The sequence below is a fragment of the Muntiacus reevesi genome, chromosome 2 (genome assembly GCF_963930625.1).
Source record: "Muntiacus reevesi chromosome 2, mMunRee1.1, whole genome shotgun sequence".
NCBI lineage: Eukaryota > Metazoa > Chordata > Mammalia > Artiodactyla > Cervidae > Muntiacus > Muntiacus reevesi.
Genome location: NC_089250.1, coordinates 22,051,879 through 22,074,100, shown reverse-complemented (window position 1 = coordinate 22,074,100; position 22,222 = coordinate 22,051,879). Strand labels below are relative to the sequence as shown.

Here is a 22,222-nt window from a genome sequence, read left to right as displayed (position 1 = left end):
CTTGTCACTGTGTTATAGGTAAGATCCTGAGACCTTATTCATAACTGAATATTGATAACCATTAACCAACCTCTCCCAGTTTCAGTGCCTAGCCCCTGACAACCACTTTGTACTCTATGAGTTCCACTTTCTACTTTTTCCCCCCCTTTAAGATTCCACGTGTAACTGACATTATGTCTGGCTTCTTTTACTTAGCATAAAATCTTCCACTTTCACCCATGGCCTTAAGCATTTCTAATGAGCTCTGAGGTGTTTTTAAATGACAAGGGATCCTCTCTGACAGCAAATTATTGTTTTATTTGCTTTCCAGGTTGACTTGTGAGCCGGGCAAAGAGTGGTTCAAAGGCTGCTGCGGTGGTGGATGGATCTCTTTTAAGAAATGATCTATTTTGAAAAGTCAAACAGCACAGCCTCATTCTGAATGGCATTTCATCAGCGTGCCTGCCTGAGGAGCTCAGAACTTAGTAGCCTTCTTTTCACGAAAAGCTCCAGCTAGGATTTTTTTTTTTTAACAGCTAATATTTGCTACAGTAGTTGCTGAGTGGCATTGCTGAATCTTAATCTGTGTACCAGCAACTGGAATGTGTTTGCGTGTTTGTTACAACCGGCCTGTGATAATCCTCGCTGACACTTCCATAGTGTTTATCAAGAGCCAGGCAGGTTGAAACACTTCAGAAGTACTGACTCATAAAATCCTCACACTAGGAGAGCAGGAGCTGTTTTGCTGTGCGATGTCATTCCCATTTTGCAGATGTGAAAACTGAAGGAGAGAGAGGCTATTTGTGTAAAGTCATGTGAGAGTAAATGGCAGGGTTGGGCTTTCAACTCAGGCCAAGCAGCTTCATTTTGCTGCCTTTTACAAAGCGTGTCCAATAACCTTATTAAAAGAAAAGCAAACCGATTCCAATTCCATTTGATATCCTACACTGGGCCTTCAGCTTGATTTCTGGCCCATCTGGTTAGGACCATGAGTTTGTAATTGCATCCCTTAATGGAGGTGGAGAACTTTTCGTAGACCCTATGTTGTTTAATTGCAAAAATATAGCTAAATGAATGACGACCGTTTCATTAATTAGGAAAGACTTGATTCGGGTCTAAAATGACCAATAGTTCTCCAAGAATAGATTTAAAACGTGCAGTGGTGGGGAGCCAGTGAGGGCCCCATCCAGGGTCCGCGGACTTCACGCGGCACGCGGGGGACGCTTTCTCGGGGAGAAGACCCGTAGGAACAGGCGCGGCACAGCCCGGGGCGCCTCGGGGACGTGAATCCCCAGGTTCCCCGCGGGTCTCCGGGCTCTCGGGCCTGAGCGCGTCGCTGCGCGCTCCTGGACCACCCTCCGCCCGGGGACTGGGCGCTGTGCCGGGCTTTTCTGCGCCGTCGCCCGCGACCCGAGGCTGGAGGAGGAGGGCGAGCATACCCCCGCCCCGCGCTCCCCGCGACCTTTGGGTACCAAGAACGTCAGTCTGTCTGGGAGTGGGGGGGTGGTTACCGGCTGGGACAGGAGAGAGGAGAAATGGGGGGCAAGGCGTGCGTGGGATTGAGCCCTCCCCGCCCCCCGCTGTTCCCCAAACCGCCGCCGCCGCCCACCTGGCCGCCCCTGCTGCGGCAGCGGCCGGAGGCTCGCTCCCAGGCCTCCGGGCCGCGCTGTCTGCGGAGCTTTCCGGGCGCCTGCCCTCCCCCCTCCCCCGGGGCCCGACGTGCTCGTTCCCTGCCACTTCGGTCGGGGCGCGCCGGTGGGTTTGGCCTGCGCCGCGGCGGCGAGGCGGGGGAGCGAGTGAGCGCGAGGGGCGGGAGCGAGTGTCTGTGTGAGTCACCGGTACCTGGAGTGCGAGCGGCGCAGAGCGAGCGGCGCGGAGCCCGAGCCGGAGCCGAGCCCGAGCCCGAGAGCGCGGCCGACCCCCCCCGGCGCCAGGCCCCGCTGCGCACCCACCCGCGCCGCCGCCGCCTCCCCGCACGCCGCGCGCCGCCCGCTCGCCCCCGGCCCCGCGCCCGGCCGCCCGCCGCCCTCCCGCCTGCCCGGAGGCGGTGCGGGGCTCGCTGGGGGATGTCACAGCGGCTCCTCGGAGCCCCCAGCCGCCGCTGCCGCCGCCCAGCCGCCGCCCCCGGGAACCGCGACAATGAACCCCCAGTGCGCCCGCTGCGGGAAAGTCGTGTATCCCACCGAGAAAGTCAACTGCCTGGATAAGGTGAGCGAGGGGGCGCTGGGCTAGCCGAGACCTGCCGGGTGCCGGGCTGCACCTGCTCGGAGAAGTTTTGGCATCTCGGTTGAAAAGAGAAGAGTGGGTTTATGCCTGTGTGTGTGTATGTGTGTGTGTATGTCTTGGCATCGGGTGAGGGCACACGAAGACGCCCGCAGGAGTGCCAGAGAGCACGCGTGGCCACCGTGATGATGGAACCGGGAAAGGCTTTTGTCGGGGTGCGGGCGGCGGGGGTGCGGCGCTGCGCCGGCGGCGGCAGAGCGGCTGCGGAGGGCGCCTGGCCGAGCGGGCGCGGGGCCGGGCGAGCCGGGGCTGGGCCCCCAGGGACAGTTCGGCTGGCCGCACCCCTCCCACCTCCACTCGGACCCCTCCCTGTCCTGCACCCGCGCCCAAGGATCCGCCCGGATCCCCACCTCACCCCCGCCCCAGCGCCTCCCACGAAGGCGGCGAGGTGGAGAGGCAAATAGTAATTAATATGTCATGGGGCGGCCGCTGCCGCATTGCTAAGAATAATCCTCGCCGGAGAGCCTGGGCTGAGCGCGGCGAGCCAGCCCCACGGGGGGCTAATCCACCCGGTTGGGAATTCCAGAGGAAGTGGCCTTAGCACAGCCCCTGCAGCTCTGCTCCCCTACCCTTCCCGGGCGTGGATGGAGTTTAACAGCCCAGGGGAGAGGACCCTGGCTCTATCCTAAGCGACTGACAATTGAACCCGGCCGAAGGCGGTCCCCGTGAAATTTGCCTGTGGTAACACAAATGCCTCTTAAGAGCACACCGTCATCCCTGTAGTCATTCCAGACAGAGTCCGTCCTCCTCGCAATTTAGTGGAAGCTGGACAGGCATGGGGAGGCCAGGGGTACCGACATAGTGCGCCTCTTGCCACCTCGGCTTGCCTGACTTGCGGTGGACACTGTTTATCGAGATGCTCCGGACAGTTTAGGCACTTTGAACTGGATTCGTTTTCCTTGAGGCCACTCCACAGTCTCTATTTCTTCATTAACCAGGCGCAGAATTGTTTTTTGGCTGCTCACAGAGGTGTGATATGGGCAAAGCCCTTGTCATTTCTTCCATCTGAGTCTGTAAATTGCGGTGGGGATTCATTTAAAACTCAGTTTTAATAACTGCCTGCTTTATTTACTTAACTGAAAGTCGGCAGACGTCCACTGGTACCTACAATCATTTTGTTGTAGTATTTTCAGATAGGAGGACTAAAAATGTCTCCTTTCTGTACCCATCCTGGAAAGAACTGGCATTGTACTGACATTTTAAACATTAATTTTTTTTTCAGTATTGGCATAAAGGATGTTTCCATTGTGAAGTCTGCAAGATGGCTCTCAACATGAACAACTACAAAGGCTATGAAAAGAAACCCTATTGTAATGCGTAAGTATTGTCAACATGGTGTGCCAGGTGCAGGTACAGCGGCAGAGCGGAGAAGTGAGTGGATCTGCCTGTTCTGAAGAGCTGGCTTACTGTTGTTACCCAGGTGTGGCGGTGACCAGTTATCAGTTTATGCCACATGCTCTGGGGCCATGTACTTTGTTGAAGGTCATTGCATTTTTGTCTTTCTAATGTGCTGGGTCATGTGTGTGTGTCTTCAAACAGAAGGTTAGTTCTTGAGATTCAGTGTTGGCAGAGTTAGAGACATTGGTTTGAAGCTGAGGAACTTACACACCTGAGAACATGCACGCTGTGGAATGCATGTCAGATTTGCATTTTATTCAGATGCCAGTCTCCATTTTAATCATATGGTGTTGCCATGCTGCATTTTCTGCCCCAACCTAGTCGCTTGGAGAAAGGAGTCTTGCTCCTTTGGTCTTAGCTGAGACCACTCCGGAGATGCTGGAGCTTAAACAGGGAAGCAAAGAATTGAGACCTGGGTATTTCCAACTGGTTAATAGGTCTGTTGGTGGGGATTAAAGTTGGTAAGTTATCTTTGTTGGGCTTTTCTGTTGGCATGCTTTCAATCTATGGTAATAGTGATTAGGTAGCATTTGTACAATGCTTATCATGTCTCAGGCCCTATTCTAAGCACTTTGTGCATACTGACTCATTTAATCATTATAGACCTTACAGCTTAGAGAGTTATTGTTCCCATTTGTTGGATGAAGGAGTTGAGGCTTTGAGAGGATAAGCCTGGGTAAGGGGCTCAGATCACTCCTAGAGCCTGCAGATGGTCAACATAGCCTAGTGTGTCCAAATGGCTACCTTGCCGCCCTCCACGTGTGTTTCTCCACTTTTTAAGCATCCTCCCACTCAGACAATTTTCAACTATGGGCTTTTGGCCCTGATAGCTGAGCCTTTTTCTTCCCGGTTCCCTTGTGGGGGCTTATCCAGCCTGGAGGTGGCAGGGGAGCCCTAGCCTTTTGGCTGGAATATTGCCAGAGATTCATTCTCCCTGGAGTTTTGAAAACAGGTTCATTCAGGTCTCCTGGAGTTGGAGGACCTGTGGTTCATTCCTGCTTCACTCATGGGAGTGATTTTTTCATAGATGGTAAATTTTTGCTAAACGGATGTAATGTGCTCATACGTCTCTGGTGAATAACTTAATTAAGAATCTCTTTGTATTTCCTTTGGTCCTAGTTTAGTGTTTACAAATAGACCAGAAACTTGATTTTTAAGAAATCAGAAAATGATAGCATTGAACAGAATTCATGATTTGAGTAAGTGAAGTCCACAGATAGTCCCAAACCATTGATGTTTTTAGCCCTCCTGTATCATGCCTCTTACTAGAATAACACAAAGCAATGAGGCCCCAGTGTCATGGTCACCTGCTTTTCTTAGAGGTATGGAGGGTTGGTTAGAGATTAAAAGCAGGCAGCGGTAACGAGAATGGAGAGCCCACCCCGCCCATCCCACCGCTACAGCCCATAAACAGGATGATTGTTTTTTGGTTAAAGGAAAGTGAACCCTGTAGCCCTTCCAGCCTGTGGCCTGATTCCATCAGGCTGCTTGGGCCACGTCAGAATTCTTTATAGCTTGACAGTCTGAAGTTTAACCAAGTGATAAACTTTGGTGGCCTTGGAGGAATGGGGAGGGGGAGGGGAAAGACAGGAAGAGGAAAGCCAGGAAAGAGAAAAGGAGAAGACAGCAACAAATATATATGTATATGCATAATGTATTTATGTGTGTATACATATGTATATAAGATATATGTATTCTGTATACACATGAGCTTCCCAGGTGGCTCAGTGGTAAAGAATCTCCTGCCTTCCAAGCAGGAGACTCGGGTTCCCTTGGGTGGGGAAGATCCCCTGGAGAAGGGAATGGCAACCCACTCCAGTATTCTTGCCTGGGAAACCCCATGGGCAGAGGAACCTGGTGGCTGCAGTGGTGTCTCAAAAGAGTTGGACACGACTCGGCGACTAAACAACAACAACAATTATATGTATACCCACATACATAGACATACACACATGCTCACACACACAAAGAACTGAATGGGGGAGAAAAAAGATGATAAAAATAAAAAAGGACAAAAAAAAAAGAAGTGTAACTGAAGTGGAGTCTTTGACTGCTTTGGGTCACTTGAAAGTTCAAAGCTTACTGCTGAGTTTCAGTTCACTCCAGTTAGAAAAGACTATCAGATTCTGCAGCAAGTCATGGTTGGCTGGTTGGTCCTCTGACTTCAGTGAACTAGTGCCCAGACCTGTGGAAATTTGGACCCCCAAACCAAAACCCTCTCTTTGTAGATTAGAAATATCCTGTTGTGTTGTTTCATAGGTCTGAGTCTTATTTTTAATACTTTAGGTGTATCTAAATGGAATGCTTACAGGTTTTCTCTCTAAAATTTCTTATGTACTTCTAGTGCTTTGTTACTAGGTTTAAGTTGAGTTTTGGGGGTTAGCAGCATCTCAGATGTTTTGCTTAATGTCGGAACTGGTGGTCCACTTCATAGAGCAAAGAGACCAGGGAAGACAGAAATCCATCTTTAGTGAGTGGAGTTGATGGCTTAAATGTTAATTTAGTTTTACATTCATGTCACAGCTTGATATGCTGTCTCCTAGAAAACGAGCCTGGCAAGCTTGCAGGTTTTGCCTGCTGTTCCAGGCTGGTAGGCCCCTGTTCTTGACCCTTATTTTTCCAAGGGCACAGGCTGCCACGTAAATTCACTGGTCAGCGTGGATTACCCTCTGGAGATCCCAATGCCTTTGCTGTAAATCGGGTACTGTGTGTCAATCAGCTGTTCCCTGTGGTCTTGGCCAGAAGGGCCGCCATCATTTCTCTGGGTCAGTGGTGGAAAATTGATTCTCTGAAGCATACTGCCACTGGAAAATGAAACATTCTATGTCCGTGTAAAGTAATATTTTATCTGCCCCTGGTTTGGCTCAGGAGCGAATATATGTACATGCTTAAATGAAAATGACTATTCTTCACCCCCTGTAACTTTTTATTGTGAAAATTTTCATACATACAACATAGTTAAAAGAATAATGCAATGAACTTCTGTATACCCTCCACTGAAATGTAACTGTTCTTAACATTTTGCAGTATTTGCCTCATGTGTTTATATCTATCCAGATATATTTATTATTGTTGGGCCATTCATCAGTTTTAGGCATCATGTTAGTTTCATACATCAAGATATTTTATCCCTAAAAATGACATCACACAGGTACTAGAGTAAGAATATTTTTCTTAAGGAATTTCAGAGTCAATATCACATTTAAAAATTTAACAAAAATTTCATAATAGCTTTTAAAATCTTGTTCATATTCACATTTCCTTCACTATCCTGAGGATATCTTTTGTAGCTGTTTTTTTTTTTTAAATTTAAATCCAGGATCCAATTAAGGTTCATACATTCAGTTGTTATAAAAATGACAACTTTTCTTGATTACTGGAGATTCACCATCAGTTGTTTAATTTCTGCTGTCATTTCTGTTGTTTTACATAACCTGTCAGAGCTTTCACAAAAAGGACTTAAGTAGCATTTCTTGTAAAAACAATGCATGTAATTAACTTAAGAACCTTTAAAGTAAATATTAAAATATGCTGAAAAAATTTGAAAGCATAAGCCGACATTTAGGGTTTTTTAGGAAAACATAAAGGCTTTTCATTTTAACTGATACCCAGGGGCAATTTTTTTTTAATGGAATAAAGTAGTGAGTATTTTCTTTAGTTTAAATGTGTTGCTTGTTTATATTCTCATGTGTTTAGAGAAGAAACAAGTTTTCTGTTTGATTTCATGCAAGGAGAACATGTATAAAATATAATTTGCATACTATTTAAATTTTGATCTTTTGATAGAAAGATCAAAGTATAGTGCACACTAGTTGTAAGATTAGGCATGATACACATTTAGTTCCCAATGCAGCGGTGTACCCTATTAAAATATTTAAAAACAAACTGATCGACTTGAGCACATGCCATGTTTCCACAAGCCTTTATGTTTTATCAGCAGGCAGTGGATTCTTTTGCATATTCAAGATTTCTTCCCATCATGGAACTTGCAAAGAAAAGAGGACTAGGCGATATTTTTATTGCTAATAAATGCTGGGAACATAACACTAGCTGATTAGACAAAAAACACAGCTCATATCTGTAGGTGAATTAGTATGCCAAGTTAAACTATACATGTATTGCTACCCAACAAGCTCCACAGAGAATATAAACCCCTAAAGGCTGTTTGTCAAATAAATAATTTAATGTATTGTAAGTGCCAGAATTGCATTTATTATATGTTTGTGAAGAACATATTGGTTCTTAAGATATTCTGAGCAGTATCATTGCTTAGCAGTGCCAGTGACTGGCCATTTCATGTACTATCACAAAACATTATGTTATTTTAGGTCAGGGTAAGGGCCAGTTTATGATGCCATCTCTTAGTGGAACACTGCCAGTAATTTTCCCAAATCATCACTTTTGCAGGGATTTTTTGGGGGCTGCCCATTTGTCCTGACCTGCCCACGTTTAATATCCCTTGTATCTATGTCAAGTGTATCTGCAGTTAGGGGCCTGAAGGAACACAAGTGTCTGTACTAAATATGCTTCGTTATCCTTCCAAAGAAGCTTCCTTCTCACCAGATAGTTTCACTTAACATAATTTTGGAACAATTTAAAAATAAGCCAGCAGGAGCCATTCACTGTGTTTACTTTTCACTCTGCCTGTGTTAGCATTCTGTCTTGTGAATATATATGGACTATCTGCAGCCTGGATGATGCCGGGCATGGTGCTCCTGGTCACGGGCCACTCAGAACAGTCAGCTCTGTTCAGCCAGCTTGCCGTGAGGGGTCATCTAGGCCAGCGACCCAGCAGCTCTCATCTCCTGTTTCTTTGTTGGTTACTCCCCACCAGTGCCTTTACTAAGGGGACCTCAGAGGACACAGAAGGAAATTGAATTTAAACCTGAGAGGTTTTTCCATCACATATTTGCCTTATCTCTGCTGACGCCTCCCAAACCTGGTTCCATAACACTCCAAGGACTTGAGTTATCTCAAGGGGACTTAGGAAATTCTTGCTCTTAGGTTAGCTTTAATTACTTAAGAACTTTTCATGAAAGGCACAATGGGACAATTGGCAAGTTGGAACCAGATGGAACTAAATTCTAATCCTGGCTCCATCATGGTCTACTGATTCTCTGATCGCTGAGCTTGTCTTTGCACCTGTGAAATGGGTGTGTGTGTGTGTGTGTGTGTGCGTGCGTGCTCAGTCATGTCCGACTCCTAAGATGTGAATAGTAATGCTTAACCTCCCGATCTGAGTGAGAATGAATGAGACTGGGCATGTCAAGGTTCCAGCCTGGTTTCTGGCACATCACAGACCTTCAGGAAACTGTAGTGCTCTTATTTCCTTGGTGGTGCTTTATCGAGGGGTGAAGAAGGAAAAAGAGGATGGAAGGCAGAAGAGGAAGTTCCTTAGTACCGGGTTCCAGGACTGCCCCTCAGATACCAAATCCGAGGCCTCTCAAGCCCATGGTCAGCTCTCTCTGCATTGGTGGTTTTGCATCCTTAAGTTCAACCTCCTGGGAATTGGGTTCCACTGTAGTATTTATTGGAAAAAAATCCATGTATAAGTGGATCCTTGAAGCTCAAACTCATGTTGTTCAAAGAAATGATAGTCACACCTGCTAGAAGGTTTATACCAGTATTTTGCACACTATGGGTTGCCACCAATTTGAAGGTTGTATCTAGAACTTAAAGAATGAAGGAGAGAAGGGAAGAGAGAAGAGAGAAAATATCAGAATGCATTTGAGTAGTGGAAAGAGTACTGTTTTGGCAAAGATTTTTTCAAGTCATATGTGTAAAGTGTGTATAGCATCATGATGTAAAAAATATTTTTACTGGAAGATGTAGTCAAAAAAGATATGAGAAATCCTAGCTTAGTTCCCTATTCTTAATGCCCCACACATCACAGAGTGTTGGAAGTTGCCAGTATGTACAGTGCTGTGCCGAAAGTGCGTGAATTCAGACAGCCACTGCTTTCACTCTGTCTGTGCAACCACACCCTCTCCCATATTCAGCCATCCTTCAGGACTCAGCTCAGCAAGAGCCCTCACCACCCTGCGGAGGAACCATGAGCCCTCTGCCTGCGTGGCGTGGCTCTGAGGGCAGCTGTCTTGCTTCCCTGGTATCTGCAGAACCTGGCACTTGGTGCTCAGTAGAGATAGGCTGCCTCAGTGAGTGTGATGGTGATGCTGCAGCCCAGAGTGTGGTCTCTGGCCTCCTCCCCCATTTCAGGATGTGGTCCAGCAGAGCTCCTTCTGAGCCTAGGAATCCAGAGGAGCTGGCTTGAGAATAGACCTTGTAGAACCTGATTGGTGGTCCGGTGGCCAAGCTTCCCCAGATCTGAATACCAAAGGATAAAGTCTCCCCACCGGAGGCATAGATTCACCTTTGCCAATCCAAAGTGAACATGATGGAATTTCCTTTCCGTGCTAATGGGCTCGGTTTCAAAATATGATACCTTTCTAAAAGATTCTATATGGATGCTCATTTATTTTCTTCTGGGTTTAATTATAATCTGTAAAATGGGATAGTTTCTACCTAAGAGGAACATTAATACAAATAAAAAGGGGAAAATATTTGTAAGCCTCAGCACATCAGATAACACCTATTGGTATCCAAATGTTAGTCCCCTCCCTTATTTATAATAAATTGAAATTTGCTTATTTCCCCTTTAAAGAGAGGAGAAAAATGTCACATTGTTAAAAGCAACCGTTTCTGTGGGAGGACATTGTGATACATAGAGGTTCTAGTTTGCATCAATTAGAATTCTGCCTTGTCTGACTTTTTGGTTACCTACTGCACAGAGAAGATGAGACCTTTTGCATATAGACCTGACATGAGAGACTGACAGTTGTTTTTTGTTTTTCGTTTTGCTAAAACTGGATGGTTGAAAGTGAGGGAAGGAGATGCTTTATTTGAACTAAATAAAAAGGTTCCAGTGTCCATGCAACCTGATCTGATTCTCAGATACCATACCTTATGGAACCATTGACGAATTCAGATGAATTTTAGTGTCCTTTGAAATCATTGTAGAAGGCTGTATTTACATGTCATGCCCTGAGTTTTGCCACATTTGGAAGTATTTCCATCTCTTTATAATGATCTGTGTGTTACAGAGTGATGTCAGGTTAGAGAAAATTTGGGGCTAAAGCACAGTGATACTTCCTAAATCACAGTGAGATGCAAGGTTAATGCAAGATATAGATGTGTGCGCTTAAAGGGGTATTGATTATGTGTCAGGGGCCCATGTAAGAGTGCATTTCAGTATGTCTTTCTTTAAACGTTTTCACATGAGTGCTTTAAAGGACGCTTAGTTCTTGGGAATGTCAGGAGGGTGAGTGAGGCAGGCAGACCCACACATGACACCCCCATCCTCCAGAACTTCACGGCCCCCTCATAGCTCAGTCTCTGACACGGGAAGTCGGATTTTTTTCTTTTCCTTTCTGGTTCTGTTCTCCTCTAGTCAGTGTTACTAGAAGAGCTAGACTTTTTACAGTGGGGGGCATGGGAGCTAGAATAATGTTGATGAGCTGAGTACCCAGAGCATTTTGAGGATTTGGTAAAAGGATAATTTTTTTGGTTTTATTTTTGATTGAAATATAGTTGATTTACTCTGCTAGTTTCAGGTGTATAGAAAAGTGATTCTGTTCTAGAATGTGGTGGTGGTGGTTTAGTCACTAAGTTATGCCTGACTCTTCGCAACCCTTGGACTGTAGCCTGCCAGGCTCCTCTGTCGATGGGCTTCTCCAGGCAAGAATACTTGAGCAGGGTGCCATTTCCTTCTCCACGGTATCTTTCCAGCCCAGGGATTGAACCCAAGTCTCTTATGCCTCCTGTGTTGGCAGGTAGAATGTTTACCACTAGCGCCACCTGGAAAGTCATATATATATATATATATATATATATATATATATATATATATATGTATATATATATATATGTATATGGCTTTTTCAGATTCTTTTCCATTATAGGTTAATACAAGATTTGAATATAGTTCTCTTTGCTGTACAGTAGATCCTTGTTATTTATCTATTTTATATATAGTAAAAGGATGATTATTGATTGTAATGTTCAGCTCATGAATCAAAGGATTCTGTAGCCTCTCTTGTAAAATTAGACATGGGGCACAAACATAACCAGAAAACAGGAAGGTGGGGGAGGACCAGGTTAGAACGGCAAGGATTGTTTATTCCAGCACTGGTAACCCAGGTTCACTTTATCTGTGATCAGCTGTGTGTTTTTCTTAGTCCTGAGAGCCTCTCCTCATGTTTAACTTCTGTTTACTTTTCCACACTCTTTGCCGACTCATTCCTATCAAACCGTAGGAGGAGCTAGAAGAAAGCTAGTTCGATGTGTGTACTTTTGAATAGCCTGAGATGGATTTGTAGACGGGTGGCCTGGTGGTGTCCTTCTGCTTCGTCTCAGCAGTATGAAAGCCTTTTAGACAGAAATCCTTGATCAACTCTTCTGATGCTTATTTTCCATCCAGAGCAGGGGCAGTTCAACCACACAGAGAGGTAGAGACGTGGGATGGCCGCACATGTCCGTGGGTCAGAGGTCTGGGATGTGGAGTTAGATGGTTGCCTGCTGGTATTGAATCTGGTCTTGAAATCTGACTTCATGATGTGTTACTGGATCAAGAGTGTGAACTGCACCAAGTTCAGGCAACCCACAGGAGCATCAGGAACAGTGCAGCGAATGCACACATCAGTGCAAAAAGATGTGTAAGCATGTATTTCTGATGGTTTGTCCGGGTGCCTGCATCATCTTCTCCTGGCTTCTCATCCCACCGTCCACCCAGAGCCCCGTGTATCTCTGTCATAGTCTGCACACGCTTTTCCTTCCGTCCCCCCACATGTTCATCCTCTCTGTCCTCGCCCCTCTTCTGGCTCCCATACTGTTCCGTCAGTGATCAGAGCACTGTCCCCTCCTACCAGATCTCTCTGTTCTAGTCTTTCTTGCTTTCTTTTTCTTTGCTACACCATGTGCTGTGTGGGATCTTAGTTCCCTGACCAGGGATCAAACTTGTGCCCCCTACGTTGGAACCACCAGGGAAGTCCCTAGTCTTTCTCTTTCTGAATGCTTTTTCTGTCACTGCAGTTTATCTTTTGAAACTACAGTTCTGGCCATATTATTCCCTTATACACACACTTCTGATGGCTCCCCACTGCCTACAGAAAAACAAAAAAGGGTTTCTGATAGAAACCCAGGGCTTTTCATACTTTCTCCACTTCCTTTCGCACTCCTCTCAAACCACACTGGACTGCCAGCTCTGATGCCTTCATCAAGTTTCTTAGCTGAGGTCTCAGTATTCTTACCTGTAAAATGGCCATCATAACAGACTCTCCCTCATAGGATTAAGGATTCATTAGCATATCATTCTAAATAATAAGTTTAGCCACAGTTTCAAGCATACAGTAAGGAGGTATAAAAGTTAGATTTTCATTGTTATTAAACTTGATATGGTGATTTGACCTTTTTCTCACACTATTCTTATGCTGTGTTCTATCCTCCCTTCTTTTAAAATTGCGTTGGAACCTCTCTGGTGGTTCAGTGGTTAAGACCTCACCTTCCATCCAATGCAGGAGGTGTAGATTTGATCCCTGTTTGGGCCATTAAGTTCCCACGTGCCCATGCTTCGTGGCAAAAAAGCCAAAACATAAAAACTGAAGCAGTATTGTAACAAATTCAATAAAGATTTTAAGAAAGTGATCCACATTAAAAAATACTTTTAAAAAAACACCAAAAAAAAAAAATCTTAAAAAAATGAAATTACTTTCGTCTTTAAGGCACATGGCTGTAACCACCTTTGTGAAGCCATTCTGCACCTTTAGTTAATTCAGTACAGTTCAGTTCAGTTCAGTCACTCAGTCGTGTCCAACTCTTTGCAACCCCATGAACTGCAGGATGCCAGGCCTCCCTGTCCATCACCAACTCCTTGAGTTGACCCAGACTCATGTCCATTGAGTCGGTGAAGCCATCCAACCTCTGTCGTCCCCTTCTTCTGCCCTGAATCTTTCTCAGCGTCAGGGTCTTTTCCAATGAGTCAACTCTTCGCATCAGGTGGCCAAAGTATTGGAGTCTCAGCTTCAACATCAGTCCTTCTAATGAACAGCCAGGACTGATCTCCTTTAGGATGGACTGGTTGGATCTCCTTGCAATCCAAGGGACTCTCAAGAGTCTTCTCCAACACACAGTTCAAAAGCATCAATTCTTCGGTGCTCAGCTTTCCTTATAGGCCAACTCTCACATCCATACATGACTACTGGAAAAACCATAGCCTTGACTAGACGGACCTTTGTTGGCAAAGGAATGTCTCTGCTTTTCAGCATGCTCTCTAGGTTGGTCATAACTTTCCTTCCAAGGAGTAAGCATCTTTTAATTTCATGGCTGCAATCACCATCTGCAGTGATTTTGGAGCCCCCCAAAATAAAGTCAGCCACTGTTTCCACTGTTTCCGCATCTATTTGCCAAGAAGTGACGGGACCAGATACCATGATCTTAGTTTTCTGAATGTTGAGTTTTAAGCCAACTTTTTCACTCTTCCCTTTCACTTTCATCAAGAGGCTCTTTAGTTCTTTTTCACTTTCTGCCATAAGGGTGGTGTCATCTGCGTATCTGAGGTTATTGATATTTCTCCCGACAATCTTGATTCCAGCTTGTGCTTCTTCCAGCCCAGCGTTTCTCATGATGTACTCTGCATATAAGTTAAATAAGCAGGGCAACAATATACAGCTTTGACATACTCCTTTCCCTATTTGGAACCAGTCTGTTGTTCCATGTCCAGTTCTAACTGTTGCTTCCTGTCCTGCATATAGATTTCTCAAGAGGCAGGTCAAGTGGTCTGGTCTTCCCATCTCTTTCAGAATTTTCCACAGTTTATTGTGATCCACACTGTCAAAGACTTTGGCATAGTCAATAAAACAGAAATAGATGTTTTTCTGGAATTCTCTTGCTTTTTCGATGATCCAGCTGATGTTAGTAATTTGATCTCTGGTTCTTCTGCCTTTTCTAAAACCAGCTTGAACATCTGGAAGTTCACAGTTCACATATTGTTGAAGCCTGGCTTGGAGAATTTTAATCATTACTTTACTAGAGTGTGTGGAGAACGCAATGGCTGCCCACTCCAGTACTCTTGCTTGGAAAATCCCGTGGACGGAGGAACCTGGTAGGCTGCAGTCCATGGGGTTGCTAAGAGTTGGACATGAGTGAGTGACTTCACTTTCATGCATTGGAGAAGGAAGTGGCAACCCACTCCAGTGTTCTTGCCTAGAGAATCCCAGGGACCGTGGGGGCCTGGTGGGCTGGCGTCTATGGGGTTGCACAGAGTTGGACACGACTGAAGTGGCTTAGGAGACTTAGCGGTTACTAGCGTGTGAGATGAGTGCAATTGTGCGGTAGTTTGAGCATTCTTTGGCATTGCCTTCCTTTGGGATTGGAATGAAAACTGACGTTTTCCAGTCCCGTGGCCACTGCTGAGTTTTCCAGGTTTGCTGACGTTGCTTGGTTAATTACTGGACTCTTTCTCTGTGCACCCCCTGCATCTTTATGTCTCAGTTTTATCAGGAACCCTGCCTTCTACTACGACCGTGCTTGTCTCCCTGCTCAAGCTGGTTTCCCGCTGAAATTGGACTGTGAAGTTCTCAGCCGGTGTTGGAGCTGGGCTGGGTGTGGGGAGTTAGGTCAGCTGCAAGAGCTTTGCTTCTTGAAGGGATTATTTCTCACGTGTGTTTCAGGAATTGAGAATATGTTGCAATGCTGCAGTGCAGTTCTTAACAAAATTTTTGTTTTAAATTTACTTTTGGCTGCACTGGGCCTCTGTTGTGGCACGAGCTACTGCCTGGTTGGGGTGCACGGGCTTCTTGTCGAGGAGCACAGGCTCAGTAGTTGCTGTGTCCAGGCTCAGTTACCCCGCAGCGTGTGGCAGCTTCCAGGAGGGTTCCTAACCGCTGGATCACCAGGGAAGTCCTGGAAGTGCGATCCTGATGCGTAAGTGCAGGGTGCCATCCTCAACAAGACAGCCCTTGCTTCAGATGCCGCTGGAAGTTCGGGTGTCCCCAGGCCAACCACCCCTCAGACCAACTAGCTACAAATTTGGAGAGGGGGGTCCCCAGCCCCTTCAGATTTGGCAGTTTGCTAGCACAACTCACAGAACTCAGAAAAGTCCTACACTGAAGACTGTTGTTTTATCAGGACACAGGCAGGACCAGTCCAGCAAGGAGACACGGAGGATCCGATGTGGGGGGGTCCTGGCCCTGCCCTTGCTCTGTGGAGTCAAGACCAGTCTGCCTTCCTCCCTCCCTCCCCACATATCCATGCATTCCCAAACCAGGGATCTCAGCCACATCTGGAGCTTTGGTGTTCAGGGTGTTTAGTGAGGTTTCATTGTGCAGGATGATGACTCTTTGGCCATGAGATTATTTGACTCCAGCCCCTTACCCCTCTCTAGAGGAAGCCCACTCACATCACCCAACTCAAAGCTCCAGCCCTCTAATTGCATGATTTCTGGAGCGGCCAGCCCCATCCTGATCATCCTATTAGCACAACTCAGACATGGATCCCGGGGTTCATGAATATCAAAGATATTTCCAACTACTTATGAAATTCCAACTATTTAGAGTGTGTTCCAGGAACCAGGGACTAATGCTACTCAAATTCATGATTGTATAACAGGCCTGCTTTTCACTGTCCTCATCAGATGTCCTGTTTGCGTTGTTGAGGCTGCACTGGCCTTTCATATCATGAATGTCCCTATCCCATCACGATGAGAAGGACCATCTCAAACCCACTATATCTATGTAGTTCATCAGTAGAGGCTGGGGACGACATATAAACCGTTGATGGCCTGCGCACAGAAGGTGGGTGGGAGGACCTATTTGTGGAAGGACCCTTGATATATAACTCTCTAGGTTTGGTTTTTATAAAGAAGCAAGTCTTCCTATCAGCAAATTACATTCTTGAGGGCGGGAATGGTCCCAGTTGCCTTTGTAGCTTTGGTACCTGCTGTGTGCTTGGTTACTGTCCCCCCATAGTGCAGATTTCAGAGCAGCTCTTTGGGGGTGCAACGAGCTGCTTTAGTTGTCTGAGCCATGCAGTGCAGCCTCAGGCATCCCTCGCTGAGAGCAGGCTCAGAAGTAAGAAACAGACTTTCTTTTCACGAGGACCCATGTGGTGAGCCCAGTGGAGCGGCCGTGCCTCGGCTGACAGTACACGTGAGGAACAGCTACTACTTTCTGTGTTTCGGTGGAGTATGGAAACTAGAGCTAGATTATTGGTCACTGACATGCAGTCAAACGGTGACAAGAGGAGTGCCATCTACGAAGGTAGTTGGTGAAATCATTTGGTCACAACTATGTTTTTCCAAAGGTCTCAGGAGTGACTCCTGTGTTTTCTTTGTTTTTAAATTGGTTTAGAATGAACTTTTCGGTCAACCCAATGCTTTTTGGCCACACCACATGGCACGTGGGATCTCCCCCAACCAGGGATTGAACTCATGCCCTCTGTTTTGGAAGCGTGGAGTCTTAACTCCTGGACTGCCAGGGAAGTCCCTCACTCCTGTGTTCCAGACATCAGGCCGTGTTTTCATTCACTTGCCAATCCATATACTTTTTTTTCAGAAATAAGTATGATTTATTTCCGGAAATAAATATGATTTATTTAATCCCTGAAATAAAATATAATCAGGGGTTAATTAATCCCTGATAAATGAAAAAATCTTTACATTGTTTCATGGGGCTTCTCTGGTGGCTCAGATCGTAAAGATTCTGTCTGCAATGAGGGTAGATCTGGGTTCAATCCCTGGTTCGGGAAGATCCCCTGGAGAAGGAAATGGCAACCCACTCCAGTATTCTTGCCTGGAAAAATCCCATGGACGGAGGAGCCTGTGGTATACAGCCCACGGGGTTGCAAAGAGTCAAACACGACTGAGCAACTACCACTTCACTTCACGGAAGCATTTAATTTTCTTTAGTGACTTTCTTCAATTCTGTCTTTTCTTCCAGATTTCCAGAACTTCCAAAACAACTCAGCAGTGGTCTGTGCTTCTTCCCCTCCCCCCATGCCAAAGCTGGAGTACTCTCTTTCCCCCTCACTCCCCTCCCCTTCCTTCTCTCTCTCTCTCTCTCTCTCTCTCTCTCTCCTCTCTCTCTCTCTCTCTCTCTCTCTCTCTCTCTCTCTCTCTCTCTCTCTCTCTCTCTCTCTCTGTTAAACTCTTCTGTGTTGCCACTGACGTAGTTCTCTGGTTTCCTTAACTTTAAGTGAAATTCTATTTTAAAATGTCTAGATGTTTAAGGCACATAATAATTAAGGGTTATTCCTGTCAGGAATAGAAGCACCATATTAGAACAGTTCTTCCTCAGAGGCTGCTAAAGAAGGAAAATCCTGTTTAGAGGGTTTGCCTCTGTGGTCTTTTTTTTTTTCTTTTTTAAATGGTAGTTATGTAACACCAGGTTTCATTGGCCAAGAGTGAGGAAGCTGGCTTGATTGTGTGCCTCCTGGTATATGTACCTGAGGAGATAGGTGGTCAGTGAAAGCACCCATGATTTGTAAACGGGGGCTACTGTCCAGGAAGCGTCCTGCACAATGGTGATTTGACAGATGTTGAAAGAGAAGCAGTTTGTTTTTTCTTCCTGCCATGATGAGTATGTAAGAGCCACTGAGTAAACACTTGCGGATTGACTTTAAAAGCACATTTGTGCTGAATGGGATATAGCAGTCCTCTGTTTGATAGTAAACCTCCTAACGCTGGCATCTTTCTCTAGTATAGCCTGGAGAGAGTGCTACTCAGGATTTAAAAAGTAATCCCTGAACGCTGCTCAAGGTGATGTGGCACCCTGGATGGGGTGGGGGTTTGGGGGAGAATGGATACTTTGTATGGCTGAATCCTTTCCTTGTTCACCTGAAACTATCACAACATTGCTAACTGGCTATATATAACCGGATACAAAAATAAAAAGTTTAAAGTTAAAAAATAATTCCCTGCAGGAGAGAACAGGTGGTAACATAAAAGAAAGGTCCCAGTGTACAAACTATGGGATGTAAGATAGGTTCAAGGATGTATTGTACAACACGGGAAATATAGCCAATGTTTTGTGATAACTGTAAATGGAAAATAGCCTTTAGATATTATATAGAAATAAGAAATTAAAGAGGAAAGAAGAGGAAAGCTTAGCAATCATTTTGAAGAGGCGGCAGAGCACAGAGAGTAATAACTGTGGAGCCAGATGGCCTGACTTCAAATCCTAACCTCACCACTCACTGGCTGGGGAGCGTCACTCAAGAGCGCTTTGTCACAGTTTCCTAATCTGTCCTTATCTGTAAGTGGGAGGCAGTGATAGTTGAGCACGTTATTTACAGAGAATTCAGTACAGCACCTTATACCTACAAGTTCTCAGTATATAGAGACTATTGTGTTTTATTTTTTTCTCTGTCTCCAGGTCCCTTCAGGTAAAACTTTGCCTATGCTTGTCACTTATTTCTAGAGTCAGACATATCCGTGATGGTGCTGTGGTACCCACTCTCCATGTCTAAATGTCTTTGTACTTTGGCCAAGAGTGGAGGAGAGGGGAAAGCCCCCAGAAGAAAATAGTGCTGGGATGCTGTGTATGGTGTTCACTCTCAGGGCAGACTCTGTAGAAGTTAAATTGAGAGTTTGATGACACCCCGTTTTATTCTGTATGAGGATAAAGAATCTGTATTCAGTTCAGTGTTTATCATTGTTGCTTTAGGTTTTCCAGCAGGGGGTGTCTTCATCTAGAGAATGTAAATATGGGGTCTCACAGTACACTTGAATAATTCAACTGAACAAATATTTGTTCAGTTCCAGAGTGCAAGCCAATCTTGAATCATGTACAAAATTCTGAGGGATATAAAGACAGCTATGAAACAGTTCTAACTTTTGGGTTTAAACAGTAAAGTCTATTGAACAAGATAAAAAGAAAAAAAAAAAAAAAAAGAAGTACCTGTGTGGAGGATGAGGAAGGATTGAGTAATCCTCAGAAGAGACCAACAGGGGAATATAGTGATGATCTCACCCATCTGTACCAAAGCATAGATGCTAATGATGGTGCATTGGATCCAGAGGTATTATGGGTCTGTGGTGGGGACAGGCTAAGTAAGTCCTGGTGGGGCTTGCTGTGCTAAAAAAGAAACAAGCCTAATGGGTGAGTCTGTGTACAGAAGGAAAGAAACTGGAGGGTGAAAAAATGCTGAACTTTTGGAGGAGGATGAAATGAAGGAGAAACCAGTTTACGGCAGACCGGGGGCCACTTAACACAGATACAAAAGATAACTGATGGTTTCTCCACGTGCATACAATTTGGCACAGAGGCTGGATGCTGTCTAAAGGGAGGCTTTACCGAGACAGCTGTTCAAAGATTAAAAGAATATCAGTTGACTGTTCGCTTTGCTTTTGTTTATAGTTTCTGTTTTCAAGCTGCTTCTGGCTTAACGTGGAAAATGAGGAAGTGTGGGCTGGAGATATCCTCGCAGTCGGTTGCGAGGATATTGGAGCTAGTGGTCTCTGCTCCCATGATGCTCACCAGAGTGAGAGGAGAGATCGCTGGTCCCACCACATCCCAGACTTCAGGAAACCTGTTCCCAGTGTGTGAGAAGCAGAGGGGGCGGGTGAGTTCAGGAAGCCCCGGGTTACGAGGCCGCATCCATGTAAAGTTCAGTCCCCTCTGTGCATCCAGGGGCAGCCATGGTCCTTGGCTCACAGTCCGCCTTTAATAAAGAATTAGTGAATAAATGAAAGAAGGAATAAAAAGAAAGGGGGCTCCGTTAACCAGAAGACTTTGAAACATAAAGTTCTGATTGAAAACATTAACTAGTAAGGGAGAAAATGAGGAACACCTCTTAAAATCAAAACCAAAACACACACAAAAACAACACAGGGCACCATCTCTTGGAGTCTTTTGAGCTCTGATTAGCATGACACAGTTTAAAAGATGAGAAACTGAGAATTTAAAAATGCGCAAACAGTCTAAGATTAAGGTCAGGGAAGCTAAAGTCTGACGTGAGCCATGGCTTGTGAAAAATTCTCGAAACAGAAGAATTTTAAAAGCTTTTGTGTTTCAAGAAGGAGCTCCCAGGTGGTTCAGTGGTAAAGAATCTGCCTGCCAATATATGAGATGCAGGCGATGTGGGTTTGATCACTGGGTTGGGTAGATTGCCTGGAGGAGGAAATGGCAACCCACTCCAGTATTCCTGCCTGGAGAATCCCATGGACAGAGGAGCCTGGAGGACTAAAGTCCATGGGGTTGCAAAGAGTCAGACAACATTGAGTGACTGAGTACACACATGTTTCAAGAAAAAAGGTGAACTGTGGCTTGGGGAAGATATTGGAATAATAAAAATGACATAGGAAAGAGTAGAATTATTCAATTCCTAGTTAGCTTTCCTCTTTTCAACCAAGAAGATATTTAAAACTAAAAAAGACCCATAAAAATCATTAAGAAGTTAAAGCCTAGGAGAGTAGGGTGAGGAAGAAGACATCAAGCCATTCCTCATGGTAGTGAAAGAAGTTGGAATCTCTAGATCCAGATGAATCTCTAGATCCAGATAAATCTCTAGATTCAGATGAATGGCATCATAGGGTCCTGAGAAGGCCTTGTGGACGTGGTCCTGGAACTGAAATCATGGATTCTTCACCCTTAATGATGACAGAAGATGTGATGGGGGAGTTATGAGATGGATTTGGGCGCTCAGCTAGGTTAGTTACTTCCCTTGGCTCTGCCTCTGGGCTCTCATTTGTAAAATGATGTCCTGTCAGCCCACCTGTCAAATGATCAGTGTCTCAGATATTGACAATAATAGCACTTATTACCTCTTCTGGTTATTATAAGGAATAAATCAGATAAATCCGTGTAAACAGTTGACAGAGTTGATATCATCTAAGTATCTGTTACACTCATTATTCTTTGAGAAATAGAGTATAATTATTGTTCTCTTTGAGAAATTATCCACACAAGAGAGCTTTGGAGATGGAAAAATATTTCAAGTTTTAGAAAGGGGAAGAAGAGACAGATTGTAGAAATTACAGCCTAATAAATTTGACATTAAATCCTGGCAGAATTCTCATGTGGATAAGTTCAGAGATGGCTTGGGAGGATCAGCATAAAAAGTCCTAATGGCTTCTGTGTTAGTTTGCTAGGCCTGCCGGGTGGACTACCATGAACAGGTGGCTTAAATAACAGGAATGTATCATGTCATAGTTGTGGAGACTAGAAATCCAAAATCAAGGTGTCCTCAGGATTGGCTATTCTTGGGGGGCGGTGGGTGGGTGTGAGGGAGGATCTGTCCTGGGTCTCTGTCCTTTGCTTGTAGATGGTTATTGTCTCCCCGTGTCTCTTCATATCATCTTCCCTCTGTGCCTGTGTTGAAGTTTCTCCTTTTTTACAAGGACAGAGGTCATATTGGGTTAGGGCCCACCCAAATGTTGTTGTTCAGTCACTCAGTTGTGTCCAACTCTTTGTGACCCCATGGACTGCAGCAACCAGGCTTCACTGTCCTTCACTATCTCCCAGAGCTTGCTCAAACTTATGTCCATCGAGTTGGTGATGCCATCCAATCATCT

At 45.3% G+C, this 22,222-nt stretch overlaps 1 protein-coding gene across 1 annotated transcript in view; it reads left to right on the top strand.

The window, feature by feature from the left end:
• Positions 1-2,053: 2,053 nt before the first annotated feature.
• The window catches only part of NEBL (nebulette), a 363,997-nt gene continuing 343,828 nt past the window's right edge, over positions 2,054-22,222 (top strand). Inside the window, exons 1-2 of the mRNA XM_065921075.1 lie at positions 2,054-2,187; positions 3,485-3,579. Of these exons, the coding sequence (XP_065777147.1) occupies positions 2,119-2,187; positions 3,485-3,579 (164 nt within the window). The 5' untranslated portion in view covers positions 2,054-2,118. The remainder of the gene's footprint in view (positions 2,188-3,484; positions 3,580-22,222) is intronic.